Source organism: Charadrius vociferus, unplaced genomic scaffold, assembly GCF_000708025.1.
Source record: "Charadrius vociferus isolate BGI_N301 unplaced genomic scaffold, ASM70802v2 scaffold92, whole genome shotgun sequence".
Lineage (NCBI taxonomy): Eukaryota > Metazoa > Chordata > Aves > Charadriiformes > Charadriidae > Charadrius > Charadrius vociferus.
Window position 1 is genome coordinate 5,166,997 of NW_009647874.1, and position 12,851 is coordinate 5,179,847.

The window sequence follows — 12,851 nt, forward strand, 5'->3', positions numbered from 1 at the left end:
TGGAACTCGATGATTTTCAAGGTCCTTTCCAATCTATACCATTCTATGATTCACGTGGGTTAAATCAGTATCCTGTGCCAGACAGGAGGGAATAGCAGATTCACTAGAAGGCAAAAGTGTAATAATGTGGAAAGTACACAAAGTCAGATGTTCAGAAAACTCTCCTAGTCTCCCAGTATATGCAGCTTGGGAACTTCCAGAACCAATGCAGTTGGTTCTCCAGTCAGATGAGAGAGAGTGAGCTCCAACAATAAGAACTTGGGTGTTCCAACGTATCCAGCTACTTCTAATGAAATGAAACGAGCTGGTCATACAAGATTACCTCTACAGACTGAAAAGGAATACCTTTTGTACCCCATTCTGAAGAAAATGATAGTTCCTTACATGTAGGAAGCCTGCGTGATGTACAAGACTAGAGAATTAGTGACTAGAGCATTTCTTCCTATTTCACATGAAACTGTGTGCACCACTGCTTGAGTGACACAGGCAAGTTGCTCCTTTAACTGAAGTTAGAGTAACTGAGGCACATAAGTTTGAAAATGCAAATGTGTCTCGTAACTGGGAAAAGCAAAAGAAAACAACAGTTTTATTCTTGCATATGTACTAACATACAGACCAATTGTTTCTCAGCTTCCCTGTTTCACTGGCTTTTAACAAATCAAGAAAGTTCTTGTATATTACACTTGACAAAAAGTTAGTCCCCGTGTACCATGCTAAACAGAGCAAACGCCCCGTTTTAGGTTAGGAATCTAACTTAGATGCCATACAACAAATCATACCTTTTCCAAACAGTTAGCAAAACCCCATATACAAAACACCAGTAGCAGAGTCTTAGCCAATCATGTCACCAACCGTGATTTCAATGAATCTAAGAGTGCAATAAACTATTATTTGCTTTGGCAGCATTTTGCAGTCTAGCATGACACGTGAACAAAACCAAAGGTAGATCTGGACTAAATGTCAGTTTACTGACAACAGTTTCTTATATTTAACAAACTCCAAGGGACATGAAAATTTCATTTTGCAACATTTTTAAGAAATTCCAACAATCTCAAATTCTCACACATAGAAGCGTACCAAATGTACTCCGTAAACATTTGGCTGTACATTATAGGTATTTTATAGGTCCTTTCACGATTTGTAAATAAACTTGTTTAACATAAGAAAAGTAACAATATGGATAAACTCTCTAGTTGCTAAAATTCTCCACTATTTTCTGTTAGGAGATTAGAGTTCTTGAAGAAAATAGACTAATTTGCTAAACTTGCCGTGACCTTATGTTACTTCAAGTAATACAAGGTGTCAAGACCTGCAAGAAGGCCTCAAATATTTGATCATTACCAAGCAATTGCTTTCAAGGCCAGCTCAAGCTTTCATAGAATATCCTGCCAAATACTAGATCTCACAAAGAAGAAACATGAAAACGTTACAAAAATCCCCTGAGGAAAACATTTCAAAGGAAATGCAAAGCGAGATTGTTTATCAACAGAAACTCAAAAGACAGATTTTTCAGAATACTGTCCTACCAACAAGAAAACTTTGCCTAGAGAATGGGACCTTGCTCAAATTAAGTAAAGCAAGAACATTCATTCACCACAGAAGCATATGTTCATCAAGGATTAAAATATTATTTTGATAGAAGTATCATTTCATACGTTACCAATCATTTCTATGAAGCAGGGGTAAGATGTCAACTACATCTTTTAAATAATTCCACATTTTAAAATTTTGATGGTAAGCAGTTTTAGCTTACGTTGTATTAGTATCCTAAAATACTCAATACCCAAGTGCTCCATTACCAAGTTATTTCTACCAAAAATTTAATTGTGAAGAACTTACAAACTTTACTTTTGACATAGTCAGAGTTGAATTAACACAGATGAATGCAATATATCAAGATCTACGAAGATTCAAGTTCTCCCACAAAGCAGGTGCAAGAACTGAACACTAACTGCCCTGCAACTGTATTCTTCAGTCTTTACCCTGATGGGCCACCTGCAAGAGCTCTAATACAAAGACTTGTCTCAATCACAGAAAGCCATGTAGGTAACGACTCTTCTGCCAAAATAGCCTCTGAGCAACCAACTCCCAAAGCTATGGAAGACGATGTAATGGTTACTGTTTGTGTGTTAGAACACCTCAATTATTCCACTCCCATTTAACAACAGGGGAGAGTAACAGATTAAAAGGGAGATTACGAAGGAACAGAACGCAGATGAAAATAAAGGCAGCTAGTTGTGGAGTTGGCTTTGGGTGGAGGGTTTTTGGCTTGTTTGTTTTCTTTAAAGCCCCAAATCTCCAATATCCAACATACTCCAGAATTTGTTCCAAAGGAAGACTAGTGTTGCTTCAGAATGAGGAGCAGGAGGCTTTCACATTAAATAACCAAATGAGTATCCCACTTAGTCCAAGCAGCCCCCTGGAGCAGTGATACAGGAGAACCTTCATCAGTTCCACCCCATTCCCAGAGGCTTAATGTATACAGAGAACATTTGGGATCTCTTCAAGGGAGCTAAAGATTTGTATATCCTAACATGCAGTATACATTTCCTTTGATAAATGTGAGATTACCTGGACTGCCTTCAAAGTGGTAGAAAATGGTAGTGTTTATTTTATATTAAAACAGCATTAAAAACCCCCAACTGTTATAAAACAGAAGTATAAAGCCCGTGTAATCTCATCTCCAGATGGAACACAGGAAGTGTGTCTACAGCACCTATTTATCAACTTAATACTGATTTTGATTTTCTGAGATCCCTACATAAAAAAAAACTTTCAACAAATATTACTCCTGCTTAAGTTGGCATGTTCTTGAAACATCTGATTAAACCCACACACCAGGCCAAAAATGTCACAGGAAGAATGGGTTAGCTTACAACTGAAATTAAATATCGCAACTTTCTTTAGCCTAGGTATGATACATGATGATAGCTCAGCATAAACATGAGCTTTGAACAAGCTTGATCTACTAAATGCTACATGCTACCCATTAACAAAACACCATTTATGTACAAAACTTATTCAGAAACTAAAAATGCATTTTATGCCTTTCCTGAAGTCCTTCGTTAACAAAGAAAGAAACCCCAGAATTTGAATGTGAAACCCTGTCTATTTTAAAAGGCAAAAAAGCCAAAAGCTTAAATCTGCATAATTTGACTTCCAAGGTGCTCGGCACCTGCAGTTTGTTCCCACCATAAGGTTGAGTTACTCAGCATTTCTCAGAGTTGGTTCACTTTTATTTAAATGCCTAAGTAGATGTTTTAAACTGAACTTTGGGGCTCCATATCTAAACCTTTTCTAAAACTGTTTTTAACATCTTTCTTAAGTTTTAATAAATCAGAAGATGATTTCTGCCTGAGATTATGACCTAAACTACAACAGATACATTAATTATCATATATTGTTAGGAAAAAAAAAGAGCACATAATGAACCAAGATCTAACAAACACACAGGTTCCCTATTTTAAGTGACAGAAGGCAGCAATCCCCCAGTGCAGTTCTGCATTTACTGTACAGAGCCCTTCCTAAGACATTTGCACTACTTTAACGGTATACTGGACCTACACTATTTCTTCCGTGCTTTCAGCTCTGACAAGAACAGCTTATATAAAAAGACAAAATATAATGAAGAACAGCTTAAAGTATTTATGATACTGTCTGGGATCTATTTTTAGCAAGGAAATATAATTTGTAAAAAAGCATCTTTGGAAATCCTAAAGCAAAGAAGCACGTGTAGCTTTCTTCAGATAAGCATGCAAGCAACAGATGACCTTTAAAAGCAGGATATTTCAAAGCACGTCGACAAAACACTTTATTCATATCAAAAAAAGTTTTATAAAATACATTTCAAATGTCAAATCCTGTAATTACTACAAACTGAAAACTTTTAGAATTTTAAGAGAAAATCACTTAAAACAGAATCAATAGGTAAGTTTACAGTAATTCTAACAAAGAGCAAACTGCTCTACAAGTTTCGAGTTTGTACTGCACTCAGCAGTATAATTTGTTAACTCTAACCCAATTTTGTTATAGCAGAGATGCAGTAGAGCAGGGCTTACCACTAGATATTTTACTATTCAATTTAGAAGCTCAATATGCTCTTACGTAGGACCAGTTACTGACATTACAAAAAAACCCCCAAAACAAGCACGCAAAAGCTAGAGATTCTGAAATTTTGAAGAAATAAGGAAGAGGGGACAGAGTGATTTCTTTTGTCTTTACTCAGAAGGAAAAGTTACAATTTCATTAGACTGAGCACAAATAAATTCTGTAAAATGAGGCATTTTCATACAGCTTTGCTTTTTAGTGGTATTACATGGGTTTGGTTTTTTTTGTTTTTGGTTTTTTTTTTTTTTTTTTTTTTTTATAAAGGTTATTTCTGGAAAACTACTCTGTGCAAACAATATACAGTTACAGCCTCTCTTCTTTCAGAAACACAGAAGTATACACCACATCAATACACAGGAGCTTCCTTGCACATCTCTGTAGTACCATACAATGGTCTTTCCTACAGCCAAGGGATACTATATTTTTATTAATAATTCATGGCTTATCTGTAAATAAAGCAGCCTTTCATCTAGCAGCAGTGCTGGCTGGGGATGGGGGAAGCAATAACGTGCTCAGGCACACCTGAGCTGTTTTCTTTCTTCCAGGTTGAAGTGTTAATAAAACGTTTGAAATGTCCTCAGTGCAGTTTACGTTGCGTCAAAGTATCAATCATGCACAGAGGCTGCATCCATGTACACCAACTCCAGAACTGATTTTGACTGTTAACAAGAAGAATGATTGCAGCTACCTACACACAGTCACCAGTTACTGGTAAAAGTTGAGACTGAAATAGTTCTCAGATTAACTGATTACAAACAGGTACATTGTTGAAGTTGCTAAACTTCCTTCATCCTCCCTTTCTTCTATCTTTTAGAGGAATCACAGATAAGTTTGCTGTAAACCATTACATTCACACCACTACTGTAAATTGAAACAGGAACCAGCTGCAAGGTAGAGCATGGAGCTAGGTTCCTGGAGGCTGTTTGTTCTCCTTGAGGCTGTATTTTCACAACTCTACGTTACTGTTTTAATAACTGCAGGTCCACTTACAAAAGTTTTTTTGCCACCAAAGCAATAGTAAAATGGACATGCTAGAGTAGATGCTCTCTGACATGGGTTATGTACAAGCAGAAAGGTAACCTCACCTCAGTACATTAAGTTCTAGACTTAAAATTGTTTCCACTCTGCAGAGCAGCTGTGTAAGCATCTAAAAAGTAAGTACACATACCTACACTACCAAAACCATGGCAGCTGATAGGTTGCTACATGATGTCTAAGACCGAGTACACCAGCTCTCTGCAACAAGTAGGTCAACTACACTTACAATCTATCAATGCAATTTACATATACAACCTTCTCCATCAGTTTTAAATGCTCTTGAGATGTTTTCTTTTCTATTTGTCTAACTAAACAGATCAAAAGACTTTTCAACTTACTGTTCATGGAAATCCAGCATTGGTGGCTCAAACCGGAGAGGTCGGCAATTTCCCCGATATAGGGATACGCTGCAAGAAAAATTAAAATGCTGTAAAAGACACTGTTAAATGATACCTTGTTGCTCCCTTCCCATGTCAAATTGCCCTTTCTTAGCAAAATGTTCATTAATACTAATAATAGACCAAGTAATCCAAAAGAAGAAACAGCCTGACAAACTTGTCCGGTCAGAATACCATAATTTTACCAGCCACTTGAATGATTATATGGTGTCTCCAAGAAAGATTTTGCAAGAGTACATAACTTGAAAATGGACATAATTGAAGTGTTAGTCTTCCACTATATAGTGATGGCTAAGTGCAACAGTAAGCTAAATAGGTTTATATCATCTTCCATGGCAATATCCTAACATCTTCCTCAATGTACAACAGCAATTTATATACACATCATAAGTTTCTCTAGCTACATCTATACTAGTACATAAACAATCTTGAACCCATTTGACGGTACTGAGGCCATATAGGAGAAAACAGCCCATGTCTATACTGTTAAAAAGTCAATCTCCAGAAAACAGCAACTCTGCTCCAGAAACATTCCTTAGCTTTGCCTATACTAACCTCCCACTAGGAACTCTTTAGAATGCTAGTAAGATGAAGACTAAAACTTAAATACCACTCAAACAATCCAGCAATGAAGACAACAAAGTATCTGGAAACGTTCTTCACTACTGTTTATTTTACCAGTAAAATTACATAGAGCACAATCAATAACCCACAGCATAAGTTACAAGAAAAAAATACAGAACATATTAATTTACTGAAAAATTTTCTTTTTCAGAATGATGTGATTGTGACCACACTTAAGTATCTCTGTAATTCAGTAAGACTGTATTTTGGGCCAAGTAAAAATCATATTCATACAATAAAACATAAAACAGGGAGATAATAACATAAAAGAAAGAAACAGGAAAGGCTAACAAATGGCTCAAGACCAATGGCTCCTGAACAACTCAAGACCAATGGCTTTCTTTTTTCTTTAAATGCTGTTGTTACTGATATTAAAATAGCACTCTTGCTTTAGATACTTGTTTTCTGACTTTATATCAATCCCAGATGCCCAAAGACAGAGCTGCAGCCACATATCCTGGGTAGGCAAGGCTGCTCCACAAACCCAGCCAGGGCAGCAGAACCACCTAGCTCTTCTTCAACAGAGGGAGCAAACCAGGAGATGGAAGATACCCTCAGACTGGCACATGTGGCTCACCTTATGAAAGCTGAGGGCTTGAACTCAATCAATCTAATTCCATCCAGCATACTTCTAGGAAGACTAATTGTTGATCAAATTCATACATCTTTCCACACTCCAGAACCACTTCAACAAGGAAGCTAATTACAGGAGTGGAAATTTAAGAATAGGGTATGAAATCTTAACTGTGTTCTCTAATAGCACAGTTATATGATATAATATATACTTATGTATAATATATAATACATGTGTAATAGGGAAATCTGTTAAGGCTGATTGACTTACAGCTCTCTAAGCTTGGACGTTGAAGCAACTTCAATACTACTTGGAGCTTACTTTTTAAAAATAGGCACATAATAAAATTAAAACAGTATCGGTGCAAGAGTAGACATAGTACCCAGTCAGTTTTAGTGTATACTTATATATGCATGTGTGTGCGCACATGCACACGCATGTGTATACACATGTGTATATATAGATCACAACAGATCTGAAGATCAACAAAAGAATTGAAGGTGTAAGAAACACTACAGGAAGAACTGTATTCAGATCTACAGAAATCACAATTCTCACTAGCGTGCTGCTGTGACTCATTACAGTTGTCAAATAAGAGAGAGCTTGGGCATACCCTCTCAGGCTAAACATCAAACCTTGTGAAACAAGTGCTCAACAAAAGGAAGTTTACAGAAACACTGGACATTAGAGAATAAAGTTGAAAAATTATATGAGCAGTGATATTTTGAAAGGATAAAACAAGTTAATAAGTCTTCAAAGTGATCATCTCACTTTTCAAAATTTATGGTACAATTTAAAAAAAACATTTAGAGGGCATTTTTGAACTGAAAAGTACAAAAAGCTTGTATACCTCCATTGTCAAGATAACACTAAACAAAAACTACTCTTCTTTGATAATGATTTTTAAAATAATTCTGTCAATTTCTTCCAGTTTCAAAACTCTGAACAGTCAGCCAGCACCTCTTTTTTATTGGTAATTATTGGTAAAAGGACATATCAATTCCTTTTGTGGAAAATTTATCAGAAATATTTATAGTATTTACAGAAGTGACAATGAAGATCTTTCCTTCAAATGCATTGAAAATACAGTCAAGAGTAACTTGACCTAACTTGAACAATCAGGACATACAAAATTCTCCATATCTATGAAAAGTTTAAGCAACATTTTCTCAAACTGCATAGCCATATTATCCTGGATAGCTATTTAGACAACACAGAATTTTAAATGGCTGAAGTTTGGCAACAGTAGCTACATCATAATGAATGCCAACTATTATTATAAAAGTAACAACTGTAATAAGATTCAAATGGGAACAAGCAATATTGGAATTCCCAAACTTTGCCTACTGAAAAGCCCAACAAGAGTCAACTTGCAGCAGACTTAATACAAAAAGATGATAATGTCTTCTCTGCTGGGCACTTGCTCACTGAAGGCTGGATACACCCATGGGTAGGGCAACTTTACAGCATAAATGTCATTGAAGTTAATTACTATTGTATGCATGTAGAGCTATGGCTCCCAGTCTTATCTCAGAATTTAAACATTTTTCTTTCTCTACCCTTCCAAGTTTTCTAACTTTCAAAGTCAAGAAGAACAACATGAAAAGGAAAAGATGCATCCGAATGAGAGAGGACTACTGACATCTGCCAACAACCCTCAGCACACCAAGAACTGGCCAGGAGTCATCTGAACCTATGAAGTTTCAGGAATAACCAGTTTCTGGCAATGATTTAAGATGGTTCCAACACTTTTTCCCTTCTGCAAGAATTTTGATTTTAAAAATGAGACTTGAAAGTGAACTGACACAATCAGTGCCTAACACAATCATTATCCTCACCATACCATCCACAGTCATCCAAGTGAGAGGGCATTTGCCTCAACTACTAACTACTGTACTGCTACTACCCAGAAGCAACCTACTACCAGATGCTGTTCACTGAAATGCAAGTTCACGTCTCAATAAGGTTAGTCACAGATGCAGTTATAAAGATGGTCAAAATATCAATGTGTGGAAAGACTGTAGATGATATGGATGTCTGTCTGCGCTAAAACACAATTTTCTTCTGTCTAAGGACATGCTGCAGCACTTCCATAATGTTTATCACAGTACTAGGCACTCACAATTTTCAAATAATCTGTGCATGTCTCTGTATTTGGAGATGAAGAAAATGCTTGTCAAATATAGTATTTCAAGATTTCTGCAAAGCTGGTGAGTAACTGTCTCTCTGTATCCTCGCTTTACCTTTCTAGCTGTTCTGGGATTTCTGGAGGAGGTCTGCGCTCTGCAGAATCTTATCTGTACCATCTTTAATTGCTACTGTGGAAAATTCAAATCTAAGCATTACTCTATATGCATTTTTCCCACATTACTTTACCACTTGTTTAAAGGGTTTTACTTCCTCTCCTGTGCCATAAATCGTCAAGAAATAAAGATGACAACATTAAACCATCAAACAGTAAGAGATCTCATGATTTTATTTAGCACACAAATTCTTTAAAAGCCACTACTTTGTTATTTCTATTGCCACAAAATAAAATGAAAGTATGTCCAAAAATAACCACTTGAGTTTTTAAAATGACAAACAGGCAAATACCTCCAAGTGGGTACTTTTTGTGCAAGAACATCCTTGAAAGAGCCACCTCAAAGACAGAACAGTTTTGGCTAAAAAAGTAAGTAACCAATCATATTTCCCTGAGTGCATCCATGACTTATTATTTAAAACTAAGGCTGAGCTGCATATATCAGAAAATGTATTTAATTTTTTATAGTTAAAATTATTTTAGAAATATGGGTATTAAACTCCCACAAAACATTTGACCACTTCAGTACCTGGCAATAGCCACTGCTTTAAGTGCAGATGAACAAAAAGACTAGCAACAAAAGTTTTTCATAAACTACACCCAGCTAGTGGTTGGCTCAGCTATGCCAACATTAACCCTGTACCAGGAAAACACACTCATGATATCAGATGTTAAACTTCAAAGCTAACACTTCCTGAGGGGGTTGTCTGGGGAAAGGGTGGGGAAAGAACAGGGAGAAGCTTGAATAGATGCACTGTAAGTTGACCATGGGCAAGAACAAAACAAGTTAAATGGCTAGTTCATTTCCCTCCTTCCAATTAGTGTTAAAAAGCAGATCAAAGAACTGAATAAATTGTCTAGATAAGGAATAAATACCTACAAGCTATACCAAGAAGGAGATACTAGAATCTCTAATAAGGACAATGAAAGACAAGTCATCTAGAGAAGTTAAGCATGTGGACCAGAAACCTGGAGTTTTTAGCAATGCCATTGAAAAAAAAAAAAACACCTAGAAAAATACTTGAAAGAAAGATCTATGTAAAACCAATAATGACACAGAAAAAGAGAGAAACAGACAGAGGCAAAGTGGGTATTTACTTTCCAATACGGCACTTACGATGCTGATCTGAACCCCAAATAGGCCAGCACCCTGAAATGGAACAGACTATTTCTCCTGGCAAACCTGGAGATTTTTCAAATCTGTAAACCAGTGTTTTATCAGAGCACACTCTAGAACACTGAAATTTAAAACACAGAAAGCAGTCGTCTTAGGTAAGAAAGTAAAACAAAAAAAGTCCTGGAAGCATATCTAAACTATGGCCTCAGTCTCATTCTCAGGACCAAATTCAGTTGTTTCCTGAAGACAAAAAAATGGCACACAATCCCTAGGTCCCAATAAAGGCACCTTCTTTCTGCCATTGAGACTCAATGATTTAAACAAGATACTATTCCATTTAAACCATCTCAATAAAGTCTGACTCTACCCAAGACACAAAATACACTAACTGTGGTTCTCAGAAGTTCAATTGTCATTCCTACATTCATGTTTTCACACTTGCAATCTGACTGACATACTGTAGCGCATAGCTGCAGCTGTTTAAGTTCCTGTCCACAGCTGTGTCCCCTACCATTTTGCAATCCCCTAACAATTCATGGAAGAATGCAACAAATACCTACAGCACAACAGCTCCAGTTCGCAATCCATGTACAAACCCATCATTGCTGGCAGGGTAAAATAAGTCACTGGACCATGAACTGCAGCAGCTGAGCCACAGTCACACATACTCACTTTCTCTGTCACAGGAGAGAGAATCCTTGGCAGGAAGGACAGGTAAACAACAACTGGGGCACTAGCATCTTAAAGCACTCATGTTGTTTGTGAGTTGTGAATGACCAGAAATGCAGTTGATTTAGTATTACAAACCTTGACAGGGAAGAACACGATGATCACTTAGCTTAAGCTACCTGGCTTACAGAAGCGGAAGTTTTGGAAGTTAGTATTACTTCTACTGCTCTGTAAGGTATTTGCTTAGATTGTGTTCTTCCAGAAGCATTAAGGATCATCTTATTTGTTTTTCAACATATAAGAGTAGTTCGATAATGGAATTTACAAGGTTCTTTTACTGATGTGCAAAGTCTGAGTGCACTACAGGGTAGTGAACGCAGGGCTTCACATAAGCAGTTTAAGACAGCAAAATGGTGAAAACCCCTAGTAAACAAATTATTTGAAGTGCATTTTAATTTTATGTTTAAAAAACTATTTTTACTTTTTCTTGACCAAAATGTTACAATTTGTATGATTACAGAAACCAGGAAAATGAAATTCAAGTAACCCTAAATGCAAGGTAACTTTACTTGTGGTAATTCATTCTCCTGTCACAGTACAGTTACACACACAGAGGTGTATATATAGTATGTGTAAGCAGCTAACAGAGAAAACAGTACTGAATACATCTTGGGAAGTGATTATTTATGGGAGCAGTTTAGTGAAACGTGTATTCTGCTTACTTAATCCAATCTTAAGAGGCAAGTAGAAAACAAACAGTTTAGTAAAAGCACCAGGTGCAAAGTTTAATTTGAGGGACCTCAGAGACAAGAAATAAATAGGCAGAAGGCCTGAAGGGCAGAATGGAGCCTCCGTTGCTGGGGAAGGGGAAAGAAGAGATATGGGGAAGGTACAGCATAACAAAGTTTCAAGTTTTATGCAGAATAACTAAGCTAAATGTTTTTAATTAAAAAGCAAATGAGAAGTTCATATAACACAAGTTTGACAAAATTCACATTACCATAGTACACGAATTGCCTCAAGCTTCAGCTCAAAATATGAAGTAACTGCCTTATTTCAATACATAATATTAAGTCTTCTCTTTTACATTATCACAATAAAGATAACGGTGAATTTATGTTTTAATTTCACCCAGAGTGAAAGACCTGCTGCATCCTCCTAAGATTCTTCAGCAACTGTGTTCACTCTTTGCCCTTGAAATCCTGAATTCCAAGTATAGTCAGAAACCTCATACTAGATAACCCAAAGTCTACCATATTGTCATACGATTCAGGGGATTCACATCGGCAGATTTAGGTCTGTATCTAATCAGAAGGCACCAGAGACTGGCGGCAAGCGATACGAATAGGATCAAGGCTTTTAAGTGTAAAATGAAAAACGTTGCTTTTTTCAGATATTTTTCAAAACTTATTGCAAAGAGAATCATAGAATGGTTTAGGTTGGAAAGGACCTTGAAGATCATCGAGTTCTAACCTCCCTGCCATGGGCAGAGACACCTCCCACTAGACCAGGTTGCCCAAGGCCACATCCAGCCTGGCCTTGAACACCTCCAGGGATGGGGCCTCAACAACCTCTCTGGGCAACATGTGCCAGTGCCTTACCACCCTCAAAGTAAAAAAATTCTTCCTAATGTTTAATCTAAACCTGCCCTCTTCCAGTTTAAAGCTGTTTCCCCTCATCCTGTCACTACATGCCCTAGTAAAAAGTCCTTCCCCAGCTCTCCTGTAGGCCCCCCTTAGGTACTGGGAGGCCGCAATAAGATCTCCCCGGAGCCTTCTCTTCTCCAGGCTGAACAGCCCCAACTCTCTCAGCCTCTCCTCATAAGAGAGGTGCTCCAGCCCTCGGATCATCCTCGTGGCTCTCCTCTGGACACCCTCCAGCAGGTCCATGTCCTTCTTCTGTTGGGGACTCCAGAGCTGGAGGCAGTACTCCAGGTGGGGTCTCACGAGAGTGGAGTAGAGGGACAGAATCACCGCCCTTGACCTGCTGGCCACACTTCTTTTGATGCAGCCCAGGATACGG

At 37.4% G+C, this 12,851-nt stretch overlaps 1 protein-coding gene across 1 annotated transcript in view; it reads right to left on the bottom strand.

Moving 5' to 3' along the window:
* The window catches only part of TMEM131 (transmembrane protein 131), an 86,397-nt gene that overhangs the window by 59,745 nt on the left and 13,801 nt on the right, over positions 1-12,851 (bottom strand). The window contains exon 3 of the mRNA XM_009883131.1: positions 5,484-5,552. Within this exon, the coding sequence (XP_009881433.1) occupies positions 5,484-5,552 (69 nt within the window). The remainder of the gene's footprint in view (positions 1-5,483; positions 5,553-12,851) is intronic.